The following is a 17,597-nucleotide window of genomic DNA, read 5'->3' on the forward strand; positions in this document are numbered from 1 at the left end:
GAAGCATTTGAAAGTCCTGGAGTGGCCTAGCCAGTCTCCAGACCTCAACCCCATAGAAAATCTGTGGCGGGAGTTGAAAGTCCGTGTTGCTCGGCGACAGCCCCAAAACATCACTGCTCTCGAGAAGATCTGCATGGAGGAATGGGCCAAAATACCAGCTACTGTGTGTGCAAACCTGGTAAAGACCTATAGTAAACGTTTGACCTCTGTTATTGCCAACAAAGGTTATGTTACAAAGTATTGAGTTGTATTTTTGTTATTGACCAAATACTTATTTTCCATCCTAATTTACGAATAAATTCTTTACAAATCCTACCATGTGGATTCATGGATTTTTTTTTCACATTCTGTCTCTCACAGTTGAAGTGTACCTCTGGTGCAAATTACTGACCTCTGTCATCATTTTAAGTGGGGGAACTTGCACAATCGGTGGCTGACTAAATACTTTTTTGCCCCACTGTAAAGTGGGCACCATTCTGTCATGGAAATCATCTAAAGGGCTCGGGAACACTTCCAGGAATCGCTGCCTGTTAACACAGAAATTCTGTTTGGAAAACATGGACCAAAGAGGAGAGGGATCATCAAGCTTGCACCTTGGACCAACTCGAGTCAAAAGCCTGTATCTTGTATGTTAGGGTGGTGCATTAGTGCCTATGGAGTTAGCAATGTGCCCATGCTGAAAGATGTATACAGGTTTTAGATCAACATATGGCTGCATCCAGTCGACCCCTTTTTCAGGCAAGGCCTTGCATATTTCAGCAAGATAAAGCCCAACCACAGCTACTCCAACAGCACAGTATAAGAGCTCGGGTGTTAAACTGACCTGCCTACAGTCCAGACCATTTAGCTGTTGGAAAAATTTAGTGCAAAGAAAACATACAACAGAGATCCAGTGCTGCTGAGCAGCTAGAATCCTATATCAAACAAAAATGGGATGGCTTGCCTCTCCCAAAAGTCCAGCAGCAGGTCTCCTCAGTTCCCAGACATTTATACACTGTTGTGTTGCTGTCAGCAATTTCATAATGACCTTAATGCTGTCTTAAAATAGTACATTTTCTCATTTTAAACATATGATATATTTTCTATGTTCTATTCCGGGTGGCTGCAGCTCAGGAGGTATAGCAGGTCATCTAGAAACCAAAAGGTTGGTGGTTGATATGCCAGATATCCTTTGGTTGCTCTCTGATGCTCCCATCACACAGTGAGTGAACACTTATGCAAAAAAGTACAGAAGAAGGTGTTTATAGGAATGTGAGTGAATGTGCGCCTATGCTGTGATGCAGGCTGTAACAGCTCTGCTATGATGGTACTCTGCAGAGGATAAATTCATTTAGTCTGTGAAAAAATAACCCTCACCACTTCACAGAGCCAAAGGTAGCATCTTCAGGTGTAATGTTTCCACCAGCTAACTGCACGTAATGCAGAGAGTTTTAGTTCACTGTCATGATATCACTGCACATATTCTCATTGCACAAGCTGAGAATGTGCTGAGATTTGTTATTAATAATCACAGCAGCTCTGTTTTATCTTATTTTTGTCAATCGACAGGATGACATATTTGGTTAAGTGTCAAGAAGTATGAAACTAAAAGTCTTTCTGCCTACTTCTGCCTGTTTGCTTTCCTTCAGGGTGATCAGGTGTGACCATGGCCTACACACTGGGCTTGGCCACTGATGGCCAGAAGCGCAGTGTCGGACCTCAGCACTGTGTCACACGGGTGGAGTTGTCGGTCACTGCGTCCAGCCTGCTCGATCGAGATGTAGCCTCCAAGTCGGATCCATTCTGCGTTCTCTTCCACGAAGTGGATGGAAACTGGGTGGAGGTACAGTAAAGGATGGAGAGACATACATCCTTTATAAGATAAGATAACCTTTATTAGTCCCACGTGTGGGAAATTTGTTTCCCACACCTTTATGAACAAGTGATGAGAAAGACTACAGAAAATGACACGAGAAATGAGAGGATTGTTTTGTTTTAATGGTGCAGAATCAATGGAGAATGGAATGGCAGACTGAAGAGGAAAGGCCGAACAGAGAGTTGATATATTACTGTTAAGATCATAAGTAGTCAAACCCATGTTGGCGCTTCTTCACACTGTGTATAGCGACTCCTGGGAGGTGGAGAGAGAAGATTAAAGTGCAGAAATAAAAAGATTGAGGGGAGGATGGAAAATTTGAATAATTCTAAGAAGTGCTTTTAAGGTTACATCCACCATGCTGGCTCCTCGAGGAAAGGGAACCAGAAGGTTTTGTTTGTAGTCTATGATACTCTGCAGGAAGAGCCTATAGGTTGTGAGTCAGATCCAAAGTCATGATGTCTTGACCATCTGGCATCAGCCATGGCATGCTGAGCCCAATAGGATGTTGCAAGATTTATGAGCGGCATTCCAATCTAAGACAAGTAGTGTAGACTCGGGCAAAGGCACAAAAACCGGAAAGAGAGTCAGTAATACATGTTTGACATTTTTAAATCATTGCCATAAAATCTCAGGTTTCACGAGGATGCATCATCATGTTAAACAAAATTTTTTTTCTGATTTAAACTTTGGAAAAGCACCAAATAAGGGGAAACACCAAAAGCTGCTACTGATGACATTTCTCTTAAAGGTGCAGGGTTAAACTGAAGTGAAAGCCATATTTCCAATTAGAAGTGTGGCTTTCTGTTGCTGCATTTGAATTGCCTGGAATGGAAAAGGAATGTGTTCACAGAATATAAGAGAAATTTTTACAATTTGACAAGCTTACTTCACTTTAACACTCAATAACTGGGAAGTTGAGGATTAAAAATGCTTTGAGATAATCAAAAATTAACTAGAAAAGCATTTAGCTGTAAAAAAGTGACGCATTCTTTCTAATGACATCCAGTTGTGTAGAAATTTACAGGAAAACATCCATCAGCTCCTTTGCTCCTTGCCAGGCTAACTACTTGTCAGTCACTGCCCTAAGTTTCATAGTCAGATTTCATAAAGCTGAGGTATTGATTTTGAAAATGCTTAGGTTGAGACTTTACTGTGACCTTTACCAACCAGCGCGTGGTATCATGGTGGCTACGTGTATCTTTATTGAACAGGCAGTGGAAAACGAATGCCTTTGGCTGCTGCATTAGCTGTTCATTGGATTTTAAGGCCTTTAGTGTTATTTTTTTGACATTTATAAGTCAGAAACTGGTAACTATGTGTATAGTGGCTTGGTGGTCCATACCAGTGATGAGAAATGCCCATCGGGGATAAAGCCACTCAGGTGGTTTTAATCATTTTGACTGTGTTGACTTTCATTCACTCACCTGTTCCTTGTATCCATTACAAGATGGCACTGAAGTCTAGTTGAATGGCATAAAACGTCACTTTATTCTCTTTAAACCAGAGCACAGGTCCAGACAGCATAAAGAAGTGATTATACCTTCGTTTTTGTTGTTGTTGGTTTTTACCGTTGACAAGAAAACTAACAGAGAAGTAAACAACAGCTGTACTGAAATCCTTTCTGGTCAGTAGAGGCTCTCACTGATGTGTGCTCATGACTCAAAGCAGAAAGTTACTGGTTTGAAATCAGCTGCTAATTCTTCTTCTCTGCTTCGGCTTTATGGACAGCTGGAGAGTCCAAAGCAGAAGAAACAGATCTTAGCTCAGTAGCTTTGATGCACCTTTAATTTATCTGCCGCAGTACCCGCTGAATGAGGGGAAGGAGTTAATGGTACAAATATGTGTAAATACGTTTTCCCAAAAGCTCATTGAGATGGTTTGCTAAGGCAAACAAAATGCTAGGAGAGCATTATTAGAACAGTAGTATGATTGTGATTAGGGCAAGCCTGGCTCGTTTGGGTTGTTTCCTGCAAATAGCAACAACTGGGGTAATAGGTTGAAGTGCAGCAACTCTGTTGCTAAATTCCAGTTTGTATCAGATCTTGGTCAGTTGGTTTTGCTGTTTGTTAGCTATTTTTATATAGTTCTCAGTTCACAGTAATTATGTATTTTTCTTGGGTTAGTTTATATTAACAGGTCTTCAAACGCTTCATCCAGCTTTGTGAAGTCATCTTTTTGCCATTACTAATTCACTTTAAGCGCACTTGAGGCGCAGTAAAAGTACACAGTGCACGTCGACTGTTGCTGTGAGCTTGAGTCAGGTTTGAAGCGTCGGTGCAGAGGTCCAACATGAGAAGATGGTAATAATCATGAGGCCATTTTCAAGACTCCAGCACACTGCTCATGAAAATCAATAGGCAGAATCATTGCCAGCTACTATATTTCTAAACAGAGCAGCTTAGCAAACATCTGTTTTGAAGATTTCCAGAAACGTGGTGCATGTGATGGAGACGACTGACCGTCGCAGTTGGAACGGACATTTGATGACGTTTAAACTACCAGCCCACTTGCTCAAAGTCCATATTATGTCGGAACAGCACTGTTAATATTTTGTGCATTCACTGCTAGGAAGTGGCTGTCATGTGTCCTGATCATACATGGTCTATCCATGTAGACCCACTGAGGAAACAAGTTGAAGATGCTCAAGAGGAAGACGGTGATGAAGCTTTGGTGTGTGCAGGCTCCTCCTTCGAATCTTCTGCAGCTAACAGCTGGTCAACAGAGCAATCTGGGTTTTTTTTGTGTGTGTGTGTGTGTGTGTGTGTGTGTGTGTGTGTGTGTGTGTGTGTGTGTGTGTGTGTGTGTGTGTGTGTGTAGGCGAGTGCCTCGGGTTGCAGCTAGCTGTCGGTCAGCAGGGCATGTGGCTCCGATGTGAAATTGCCAACAGTTACCATAGCAACGGGAAGGGAAACAAAAGCTTAGTGCTCCTAGAGTGAGGCAACGATGGAGGAGGCGAAATGAGGCCCGAACCTTTTCGCGGATATTATCCACAGCTCGCTGTTTTACTCACGCTCAGCTTTCTCACTTCTCTGATCTCCTCCTGTTCCTTTCAGTTTTTTTCTCTGATTGTCTTTCTCGTTCCTGTCGCCAGCCTTCCCCTCTCTAGGTCTCCGTGTCTCAGTCTCTTGTCTATCTTCGTCTGTCTTGTGAGCTAGAGGTGTGAGAAGCAGCTGGGTCCATCGGGGAGGGGAAAGAGAGAAAAAGTGGGTACGAAAGGGTAAGAGTGTGAGAACGAGGAGGTGCGAGAGAGGGAGATGAGAAAAGGGTGCAGCAGAAGGCGAGGGGGAAATTATCCAGAGAAAGACAGGAGGATGAGGAGGAGGAGGAGAGAAAGACAGCGAGGTGATGACATGAATGAGTGACAGAACAAGAAGAAGGCAAAAGAAAGTGAATGACTGTAGCCATAAATGGGAGATAGCAGCCAAAGTTAGTGTTAGAAAGTCTTTGAAGAATGTGATAGGTCTACAGAAATATGGATCTCAGCTATGTAAATGATGTGGCACCCAAGTATCACACTACCGAGGCTATTTTCTAAATCCAAGGATTTTTTTTCTCCGAGCTTCCAACTCCAAATCCCAATACTAATCTCAACACGTGTTATAAACCGAGATATAAGCCTGTAACACTGTAAGTGAGAACTCACAGGCAGTGGCATATTCAAACCAGAGGGTTTAAAAATCTAACAGTCCTCTGCAGTAAATGCAGCCTTATTTATTAGATCTACATTTGTGATACTAAATGATACTCAACAGTAAGTTTTGTTATAATTCATTCCAATGTAAACTGGCCTATGCATGGTTCACATTAAGCCCCATATAACTGACATTTTGTAGTAATTTTCATCTTTAAATACGTTATAAGAATATTAAAAAATGTGTCTTAAAAAATAAACACACCTCTACATTTATCACAAGTTCAAAGCTCTACGATTAGTCCCCAGAGTTCCAAGTTTCCAGTAATTTAAATTCCTACGTTATTAAATTTAGCTGTTCGATCAAAAGAATAGAAATTCAGCACACGGACAGTCAGTTCATACAAGTGTATGATTAATATTAGGTTTAAAACTTTCCACACCAGAGTATTGTTTTGAATTTTCCACTCGTAAATGATTAAGGACTCCCCAGAATATTTGATATGTAATTACACATATCAAAAGTAAGAGCAGAAAATTAGATTTTTTTCTTTTTTTTTCTCTTTTGCATAACATGAAAACACTCATTGCTAGAATATTATTTCAGTGGCGGTAAAGGCTCCTTCGTATCATCTGTAAATAGACTGAATGACTGAAAATGTTGTGCGCCAGACTATTTTAAACTGAAGCTGAACATAATCTGCTCCAGATCGGGTTATGCAGTAAGCACAAGTTACCATGGTGATCAATCCATGTTCAAAGAGACACTGAAAACTCAGACTTTCAGCTCAGTAACCCATAACATACAACAAAGTTAGTGAGTGCACAATAAACACGGGATATTTAGAAGCCTCAGTAAATGGTGGTAAATAGACTGAAGCTTAAAGGAAAGTGAACTTTGGACATGATTCGGGACACAAAGAAGACACAAATTATATTAAAATTGTTGTAGCTGATGACTAAATAAGTAACTTTTGCTGACAGCCACTGTGTTGCATTTTTTATGGTTATAACACATTAAATTTAAACTGTAAAGCCAAAGCACACTTTCACTGGTACATTTTTGCACCTGCCAGTTGTCAGTGTTTAGCAGAGATTGTTTTGGTGCTGTAGGCTGGTCCTAGTGATTATTTATTAGCAACATCATCACCGATGTCTTTAGAGCCGCTTTGGTTTGTTTCATTGATTCAACATCTTGGTATTGAGCTGTTGGGCTGAAGTGTCCTTGTTATGTTATGGGGTGCGGGTTGTTGGGGGAGGTTCTCCCTGTCTGCTGAATGAAAAAAATAAAAGTGTCCGCTCAAATGTAAGGCACGAACACTTATAACAGATTGCTTCTAAATTCCTTTAACTCACTATAAATTAAGCTGCGGGATGCACATCCATTGCATTTGTTTTGTTAAAAGTCTATTTATTTATCTATCATAACCCTATCAGTACCTGTACTTTTCTTCCTGTACCTGTTTCCTCCAGCTGCAGTTCTACAGCTTAATTTTTCCTGCAGCGGGCAGTGCCTCTATCTGAAGTAATCTCAGTGACCTGTATTGTTGTTTTTCTTTTTTATCTAGTAGTAAACATAAACAGATAAGAAACGAAAGGAGGCATGAAGCGCCAGAGGGATCTGATTCATTTCTAAAGCTCAGTGAACCAGGATCAAATCCACAGAGGCACTGCTATGAGATTTTAGCCTGCTGGCGTGCTGTGATGTCCCAATAATTTGAGTTTTTAAGCTACGAAGTGCAGCCATTCTCCACTGCTCCCTTCCCATGAGTCAGACAGATGGATAAGTGCTGCAAGCACCGGTAGCAGGGTGAAGTTAAAACCTTTTTCCTGCTGGAGTATCTCAGTTCTGTACTAATATCATTACCTACAGTCAGAGAGAAATGTATCTTAGATAAAAGCATTCACAGAGGCACAAGGAAGGTACATTTTATAGAATAGAATAGAATAGAATAGAATAGAATAGAATAGCCCTTTATTGTTATTGTACATGTACTGGACAGAATTAAAATAAAATATAAATATAAATAAAATGTAAATAGTAAAGACATCAGGAATAAATAGCAAACAAGAATAGTGAAAGGAGTATATACAATATATATGAACATTGGAAGATCGTATGCAACCACTGGGACCCATCAGGATCAAGGAATTCATTTCTCTACAACTGTTGCAGGAAATAAAGATGAAAGAAGAAGGTGTAATTGCATAAGAACAGCTAAGTAATAGATGGCGGTACTGCTGTTTGCTGCAGGGGTTTTTGAGTAAAGACTGGTGAATAGAAAATATACCAGGATTCTGCAGAATTGGAGATTCGTTTGAGGTTAATAAACTGTCTAGATGTGCCTTCAGTAAATGTTACTATGAATAAAAGTGTTAGATGTTGGGAAATGGGCTCAAGAAAAAAACTGTTCGATGTTTGGCTGGTCTTAGACACTATAGGGCAATAGTGATGGCTCCATAGTTTGATGGTTGACATATTTGCTTGGCAAACTAAAGGTCACTGTTTGAGTTCCAGCTAGAGACACAAATCCCCTTTTGGGTTGTATCAGGAGGGGTATCTGGTTTAAAACTGCCAAATCAAATATGTGATGGTATCTGACTCTTTATGTCAAAGGAGCAGCATTACAACAGCATACAATTATTGAACAGATTAGCCTATGAAAATACGTCTACTGTACAAGTGTAAAATTTACGCCCTCCTTCACATTTTCAAAATCCGTTCAGTGAGACAGATTGGAGTTATTGGAGGCTGATTTTGGCCCCTGGGCTTTGTGTTTGACACCAAAGGTCCCATAGGTTTGGAGATCATCAATAAGAGTTTTCCTTTCAAAAAGAATTTCACTTTTTTGGTGTGTATCAAAGTTCAGTTAGTTTAATTTAAATTCTCCAGATTGAAATTCTAGACATCCAGTGGTTTGCATTTCATCCCTCCCGTCTCCGTTATAGGAATGAGCTGAACTTTTTTAAGGCCTTTTATATTCAGTGGTGACAGGCTGAGTATATGTGACCTCGTTTAATGATTGTACGTGTCGTGGGTGAGTCAGGCTGGAGAGTAGTGGGATGAGCCAGTCAACTACCTGGTTTAGAAGAGTCAGAGCAAAGAACATGACTCTCACAGCACTCTTTTCAGGCACCCACACCCTCTTATCTGTCTGCTGTCTGGACTGCTCTCTGGGGCCATGAGAACACAGCGCATTGAGAAACATCAAAAACAATGGCTTTAGGGGAAAGGGCCCTTAAATTGGATAAAGTGCTGTCAGACGGCTGCAGCTTTTTAGGACTTTGTTTTGGTTTAAGGATACATTTACTACAAACCACCGCAGCAGGCTACTTTAAAAGTTCAGATAAATCTGCTGTTCTTTATCAACCCAACGTCAGACAAAGGTATAATATTTATAGGAATCTATAGTAATTCTGGGGATGGCAGGTAGGAGGCACATTGTTGGGTCTCTGTCTAACACACTCCCACAGATTTGATCATCACTGGCCAAGTTTGTTTTGTTTTTTTAGCTGCATCTTGTTATCGGGGGGAATCCTGGCTTCGAGTGGGCGCCACAGACTTTACGACATGCTGGTGTCACAATCAGGGATGCTGAAGAGTTGCCCGAGGCTGATTCTTGTTTAATGCATTCAGTATTAAATGTTTTTAGAGAAGTGTGTGTCAAAACTAATGTTAAGACTACACATCATTCTCTTGGAATCTCTAGAGTAAAAAAGATTGGAGAAACACAGACACGCATATGTAGCGACTCAAACTATTTTACAGTCGTTTGGTGCGTTACAGTTGCCAGATACATATCAGTATCACTTTATTAAATTGCATACTGTATGCATGTACATGCTTTGCTTTTTGTAAACACAAACAGTAATATTTTTATACTATATAAAAACTTGTTTGTTTTTTGCAGCTTTGTAAAATTCCAAAATAAAATCCAATTTTAATTTTAATTTTAATAATTTAAACTTTTGCAACTAAATACTCAAAAGTTAAATTGATGATTATGTATGATAGTATTTACATGTATTCATACTAATAATTCAATTCATTATTATGTTTCTAGTCATTTATTTTTAGTCTTTTAAGCTTTCATTAAGAATTTACAAACCTTCCGTATAAATTGCCACATGTTGCAAGATTGCAGATTCTACCCAGTCTTGCAGTTTTCCACAACAGAAGAGTCACAGTTACTTTAACCTATTATTTTGGCATTCAAGTCTTGTTTAAGGAACATGGACAGAAAACCAAGGGAAAAACTAGCCACTTGTGTTTTGCTGGAAGGGACGGAGCTTAGATTTTGTGGTGACTTTGAGACTGTTAGATGCAGGTGAGCAGCTATTTTGGTAATGTAGTGTCTACACAAAACCAGACTCTACAGGCAGGATTAAAAAAAGCTCTTTGTTAATGGTGGTAGAAAGCAATCCAAAACACAGGAACAAGGAAAAAAGGTCCAAACTCAAGACTCGAACTGGTAGAGGACACACAGGAAATCATAACAGATATCACAACAAAGGACAACCAAAGCTCTTTCTACAAACTGACACACTAAGACTAATCAGGATAACAGGGAACAACTGGGTACAAGAGGTGAGGCTAATGAGGTATAACAAAACAAAGGAAGTAAAACTAAGGATAAAACACAGAGGACTGCCAAAATAAAATAGAAACCAACTTAGCAGAGAGATGAAGACCTGACAACAGGACACAAGAGCATTCTGTTGAGGAAGGAATAACCTAGGTCATGATCAATTAAAAACAAGCGCTGGACAGAGCTCGATAGTTCAGGACCAGGACTATGACACGCTTGTGAATCGTTAAAAGGGACAATAGTGGAATTATTTAATTTTTACAGCATTTTTCTCTCCTTGTTTCTTGACCTTTAGCTGGGACGCACTGAAACAGCTGTGAACAACTTGAATCCAGTGTTTGGGGTGAAGTTCCAGGTGGACTACCACTTTGAAGAAATCCAGAAACTTCGCTTTGCCATGTTCGATGAAGACAAGTGTGCCACACAGCTCGACGAGCACGACTTCCTGGGAGCATTTGTTTGCACACTGGGAGTGGTACTGAATGATTTCTTCTTCTTTGGTTTGAAGTATATTCTTTATAACTACAGGTATAGTCTAGAGAAGAAGGGATAGGATAAACTGAACTAGATGGAATTTATTCTTACAATTAGATGCAGACTGTATTTTAAAGTGGATTTTTGCTCAATTTCAAAAATAAATAATTGTTGTCCTGATCCAATAGATTGTGTCCAATAAGAAACTTCACAGACCCCTGATCTTAGCCAATGGGAAGCAAGCTGGCAAAGGATCCATTACAGTAAGAATGTCTACTGTCTCTTAAAAGAAAATATTATGAACTATGAACTGAATATTATGAATATTATGAACTTATTTGTTTTTTAAAAACTTTATTTACAAAAATAAAATAGGAATGGTCCCGAGAAGAGACCAGATTATTTAAGGGTAAGTTCCCGTTGGATCGTCAGTTATGTTGGTTTAAATAAATTAAGTAAAGACACCCCAAGCTTATTAGCGTTAGTATTTTCCTTAAACTGGGGTGTGACAGGTCGCCATGTTGCCCCCAGATCTAATTAGAAGTAAGAGACTCAGAGCATGACCGCCATCATAAACAGCCCTCAGACCCTCTGAGGATCTGTTTAAAGGGTAGTCAGCAATCTAATAGTGCTGTATAAGGAATATATGGAAGTCACTAACCTGGTGACCTGGCCATGCACCTGATTGAAAGGTGTCAATGTCTCAATGCACTTAATGAGTTACAAGACAAATGTAAAAAATGCACACTGTGCTGTGTCACCTAAACTTGCTGTTGTCTGTGATGTTTACGTGAACGGTATGGCTACAGTCGCTGATCTTGATGTCATCGAGGCTGCTGCCGTTACCGTGTTTGCCAACGGTTCCTGTTGCTGTTGTTGATGTAAATGTTAATATTTGTGAGTGCTTCTGCTGCCGCTAATGTTGTGCGGTGCTCTTATTTTAGATAACAGCGCAGGAGTTGTCTGACAACAGAATCATCACTTTGACCCTGAGTGGGCGTAAACTGGATAAGAAGGTAGGCAGTTAGACCCCCGCATGCTCACACACGTACACACACACACACACTCAGGGTGCAAATCCAAACACACACATACACACACACTCAGATATATTTGAGCATGCATACCACTTTAGGTCACACAAATACAGCCCACACAGACGAGATTTAAATGCTTTCATAGTCTTCACCTTTGTCTGCCAAACAACAGGCTATCAGGTGCTGGGGTAGCTGGAATTAAAACTGTTGTTTTGACACATTAAATATGTATTTTGGGATGTTTGCTGAAACAACTGCAACCTCCAACAGTCATTCCTGCAGCATTTAGTATTGGCAGATAATTTTGATTTAGTTCTAGTCGTAGCCTTTTGACTAAAGCATAAAATGGCTTCAGTCATAATTTCGACATTTAAATTCTTTTGATTTCAGTTTAGTTTTAGTTTAGTATAAATATCATAAGATTATAGTAAAATAAAAAACAAAAAAACCACTGTATAATCTCCCAGTGTCAATTAAACCTTACTGCATAAGGTCGCTGATAACAAAGACTATAACAAAAATAATTTTTCAAAGAAATTTATTCAATAAAATTGTCCCTAACAACACTTTGTTTGAAACCACATTAAGGAAAAATTACATTCCCAAAGCCTGTTTATATCAGACTAAAATCACTGGGTGAAACCAGGAACCAGGACAAACAACATTTACAGGAAATGCACATTTGGGCATTATGTACTGCGGGCATGATTGAACTGAAAGTGTATTGTGTGTATTGTGTATGATGCTAGTGATTCTGGGATGTTAAAACAGGTATGGAAAGGGGTTTGAAGTATCCGGTGGGTTTGTAACAGCAACATGTTTCTAAACCCTGAAATATTAAAAAGTAAGTGCGCACAATGACTCAGCTGCCATAATAGGTGCTACCTTTATGTAACATTACAAGGTGTTTTGGCCTATGGTACAATGCACTGTGTACTACAGTACACATATGTACCTTTTAAACACTATCATGTGGTGTTATTTCCGATTGAAGGACAATTTTAAAAATTGTTGATATTATAAAATTGTTACATATTAAATATCGCCGTTTAAGCAGCTTTGATATACTGCAACTCAGAAACATCATAACTGTGAGTAGGATTCAAGCTCAAGCTGTGTACCTGCTGTATGCTGTAGTTAAAACTCCAGTGAATTCATTAATCAATCTGATCTTTTAAGTGTTCGAAGAAACTTTTTTTTTTAGAAATCACCTGTAGTTTTGCAGTTGTCATACAGTGGTTAGTGGTTGCAGTTTTGTGAAAGAGATAAGAGATGTAAACAGACAAAAAAAGACATGAGGGCAAATTCACCGTGTGTTTGTTTGTGCAGGACTTCTTTGGGAAGTCAGACCCTTACCTGGAGTTTCACAAACAGGGAGAAGATGGTAAATGGATGCTTGTGCACAGGACAGAGGTGAGTCATTGGCAGAGGTTAAACTTACCTTCATCTGACTGTTATTATCGTTCACTGTCATTTTCAGCTAAACTTGGCCTCACACAAAGTGGTACAACTTTAATTACAGACATAAGTTCAGGTAATTGCATCATACATCTGCTCCGCTGCCTATTTTTGTGTCTGTGACTTCAGGTCATAAAGAACACTTTAGATCCAGTGTGGAAACCTTTTACCGTGCCTCTCATTTCTTTGTGCAATGGAGACGTGGACAGAAGCATCAAGGTTAGTAGTAAGAATTTTTACTTTCTCTATTAGAAGACATGTTTAGTATCTAATGTAATCTTCACTGAATCTAACAGGTGAGATCCACTGTGAAAAAAATAAAAAATAATTTTATCGTGTCCTTTGGCTAGAATGTCAAACTTGAAAAAAATTAAAAAGGAAGTGAAGAGTCAGTACAGAAGTGAAAGTAGGACACAGATACCAGAAACCACATAACCGCTTGAGTTTCCACTTTTATTTATAAGCTGCCCATGTGAAAGAAAAGACTAGCATGATGTGATGCATTCTGCACAATTACAGGTGCTGTGTTATGACTACGATAATGATGGAGGACATGACTTCATTGGAGAGTTTCAGACCACAGTTGCAAAGATGAGTGAAGCCCAGAACTCAGTGGAGGTAAAACACTGACATGATTGTGCTTGTGGCTCCATTTTAGCAGGTGGCATGTTAGCATGCTATTCGCTAGCAGATAACACAACTCAAACATGATTTAACACTGTTTATTGATAATAAAGGTGACAGGCTCATGAGAAGAAAATGATCTAGGTCAGAGGTTGCGGCTCGAGAAAGAGCTTATTCAGGATAAGCGGTGCCTCCCAGGTTTAGGATATCGCTGTTACACATATGAAAGAGGCGAGAGTAGGGGGATGCAGGGTGGGCCGCAGAAATGCTAACAAATAGGTGTGCAAGCCAGGAAGGCAGTACGTGCAGCATACATAAAATTAAAGCTAATGAGTTTAAGCATTTGAATCCTTTTGTAATGCAGTGTCAAGCTGTGTACACACTGGAAGCAATTGGACCAACATTGCAACAAGAAACTAAAGAAAGTGAATCACATTCAGCGACTATGAGCCAATACGGGCGAAATAAAAGCTGGTGATCAAAAGTGGGCAGGGCCCAAGATAAACTTGACGCAATTTCTAGACAGGACCTGTATATATGACATATGACCTGGATGTGAACACATTAGAGGGTCATCTAAGCAACCAGAACTTGGAATGTCTACAAGCAAGCAGGCATCGTACAGCAGTGTGCAACTAGTGAATCGTTTCCAGTGTGTACAGAGTTTAGTAGTAGGGTAATTAGATAATAATAAAGAGACATTATTTAAGTAAATACAATGTAATTACTAGACTTATAACTGTGCAATTGCTTGGTAGTAAGAGTACACATGGGTATATCTTAGGTTAGACTTTGTCTTATGCGACACAGTAAAAAACTTGTGATTGGGTTTTACTTTGGTAATTTCATGATATTTATCAACTGATATCAACTTATGAGCCCAAGGGTTAACTTGTAATGTGAAGTGCTATAATTCATTTCTTACCACATGTCTGTATTTCTGCCTGTTGTGGCTTGATTTATAGTTTAGAAGCATTCATTTATACATTGGTATTGTTTCTAATTTTATTGAGATTTATTCTTTTCGCATGTGAGTTCCTGATCTGTCAAAGATGTATGATGCACTGATAAGAACGTAGGTCATTCATTAGCAGGTCTGTGTGTGCGCGCGCGTGTGTGTTGCTAGTGAAACTGCATGCATGCATGTGCCAAAGCGGCCTCATGACTTGTTCTCCCACTGAGTCTCATCATGTGTGGTAATGATGTTGGGTGGGGGAAATAGCAAGGAAATAAAGATAAGAGGCAGGATGGAGAGGTGGGGGGGTGTAAGCAGAGCAAGAGCGAGAATGGAATGGATAAAAAGAGATGTGCTTTTGAGATGTAAAATATCCCTTAGCTGAGCCTTAGTAACATGACAAGGCATTTAGAGTTACCTGTCATATGAATCGCTGACTGACTAAAATGTCTGTTTTGATCAGACATTGCCACCTAAGAGTGTGTCTGTGTGACTTACAGTATTAGCAGCCATCCTGTCCTTCACTTTTCTTTCAACAGCATCACATAAAATTAAATCTTTCTGTTTTTTAACACTGTATTGTTTTCATTTTCACTGTATTAATGGTACTATATCACTATAGTTTGACAGTCAAGGTGAACCTGCTCTCATCATTATGGGGAAGCTGTGAATCTTTCGATCGTCTGCCTCTCTGATCATTTTCCCATTTCACACCAACTCTTTTCAACTCTGCTGTCATCTCAGCTTTTCCTCTCCTTGTATTGTCCCTGCTAAACCCACTCCTCTGTTACTGATAGTGACACATTCATTTTAATTCCTTTCATTTCCTCTTACCCGTTCCTGTATCTGCAGGTGGAGTTTGACTGCATTAATCCCAAGAAACAGAAAAAGAAGAAGAATTATAAAAATTCTGGAGTTATCATTGTCAAGTCCTGCAAGGTGAGGACGGATGGAGGTTTCTTAGCAATCTTAATCTTCGGTTGCATATAAATTTAGTAGAATTGCAGTAGATGTATTCTTTTTCTTACTGCTGTCACCGACACATTCAACTTGTGGCTTCACATATCAAACGTGTTTCCAAATCTAAAATCAGATCAATATTTTTAGATTACCTGGCATATACAGCTTTGTTGTAAACTGGGGAATCTGTACTCAGTCAGGAAATTGAGTGATATTTTAAAAGAATGAAAGCAATGTTTTGGTTTTACATGCTCAAGCATTCATCATTATTAGTTGTCATGTTCTGATGTTTCCATATGGTTTAATGTTGGTTTTAACTGAAAGCTTATAGCTCTTATACAGGTGCTAAGTTTATAGTAGATAAAAAAAACTTTAATAAAATAAAACACTGTGATTGTTACTGTTATTAAGTAAATTTTGCTAGTCGTGGTTCGGAGCCCCTTGTTGCCTTTATAACTGCCTTAATTCTTCATAGCATACAAGCTGCTGGGAACATTGCTCAGAGATGCTGGTCCATGGTGACATGATGGCTTCACACAGCTGCTGAATCTTTGTCAGCTGCACATCGATGCTCACTTTGAACTTCTGCATGGCCACATGCACTAGATCGCTACCGTGTTGATGATTGAAATTTGTGTTAACAAACAGTTAAAGTCCCCTGAAAAGTTTTTAGGAAGGGGGCAGAAGAAACAGAGCAGTGATGTTTTTCTACAGTTCCACTTATTTGTGTTTTAGTTGCTCCAGCTTCGGAAGGAAATGCTCTCCATTTAGCTGCTACATCTTTACCAGCCGCTTGTATACTTTAACTTTCTGATATTTTGTGCGAACCACCTTGCATATCTTTGCGCCAGGATTTATAAGTGAACCATGAGGCTTCACCGGAAAGTTCTGCAGTAATTCCTGCAGTAATGAACTAAACCCGTCCACACAGAGCAACACAGATATTTCACAATGAATTCAGCAGCACAATTGAGTAAAGTTTGATAATACCACTGGTATATCAAACTTTTGTTTTAACCCTTGTATGGTGTTCGGGTCTGTGAGACCCGTGTTCAGTTTTTTTCAAAAGAAAAATTAAACAATTAATTATTTTTTCACGTGTAAATGTGTTGTGTCTTTCCACTCACTCCACTTGATTATAACTGATTTATGTATAACATTTTATATAAAAGAAAAACGAGAAGCACATTAATTCATAAATGTGATCTAACAAAGGTAAAGGGAAAAAATTAACCATGTTTGCTGTTCATATGTCTTGTAATTGGGATGAAGTAAACATCTGTTGAGTAATTTAACATAAAATTGTTTGATAGTGTTAATTTGGAAAGCCAAAACTCTAGCGGGTCCACCAGACCCATGAACACTGGCTGAGTAACAAAAATACGAACACCACACAAGGGTTAAATATTAGCTCAAGAAGTTTGATCCATTAGCAGTCTAAGCAGGAGCAACAAAAATAACTCACCTACAGTAGCAAATCAAATAAATTATCCGGCCTCTCATCACGTCTTAATGATCCATCTTAACACTCGACTCAGTGAATTTCAGTTTTGATCAACTGACGCACTTCTAACTGGGCGTTCATAACTCCACTTGAATAGCTAATTAGTACGATGGCTCAGAGCCCCACAGAGGACACATTAAGCTGAACCATGGAGTCTTTAGATGCCTGTTGGAATAACATTAAAGCTGTGTGCGTGCAATGACAAGCTTTCATAATTGATTCCTTTCCTTCTTTCCATCTTTTTTTTTCTTACACACAATCATGAACAAGCCTTTGTACAGAGACACACATAGGGCACAGCGCATGAAGAAAATGGCTAATATAGTAATTATATTTGTTGGCTGGCAGCAGGGATTAGACTAATGACGGTAAAATCCATGCTAAATATTCATTGTAATTGGAGTGCTCAAACAAGATAAGTGGTGCTCTTCTGGTTGCACATTATGTCACGAAAAACATATGTCAGGTTTGTTTAAAAAATTTAAAAAGAATAATGTCTGTGTTTAT

General features: G+C 39.2%; 1 protein-coding gene across 1 annotated transcript in view; it reads left to right on the plus strand.

Annotated features, from left to right (window-relative positions):
• Positions 1-17,597, plus strand: part of cpne2 (copine II) — a 56,655-nt gene that overhangs the window by 4,265 nt on the left and 34,793 nt on the right. Inside the window, exons 2-9 of the mRNA XM_085414694.1 lie at positions 1,629-1,822; positions 10,374-10,553; positions 10,741-10,815; positions 11,497-11,568; positions 12,919-13,002; positions 13,177-13,266; positions 13,567-13,665; positions 15,479-15,565. Of these exons, the coding sequence (XP_085270820.1) occupies positions 1,646-1,822; positions 10,374-10,553; positions 10,741-10,815; positions 11,497-11,568; positions 12,919-13,002; positions 13,177-13,266; positions 13,567-13,665; positions 15,479-15,565 (864 nt within the window). The 5' untranslated portion in view covers positions 1,629-1,645. The remainder of the gene's footprint in view (positions 1-1,628; positions 1,823-10,373; positions 10,554-10,740; positions 10,816-11,496; positions 11,569-12,918; positions 13,003-13,176; positions 13,267-13,566; positions 13,666-15,478; positions 15,566-17,597) is intronic.

The sequence above is a fragment of the Rhamphochromis longiceps genome, linkage group LG7 (genome assembly GCF_057381845.1).
Source record: "Rhamphochromis longiceps isolate RC_006_pf linkage group LG7, R_longiceps_female_GT1.1, whole genome shotgun sequence".
Lineage (NCBI taxonomy): Eukaryota > Metazoa > Chordata > Actinopteri > Cichliformes > Cichlidae > Rhamphochromis > Rhamphochromis longiceps.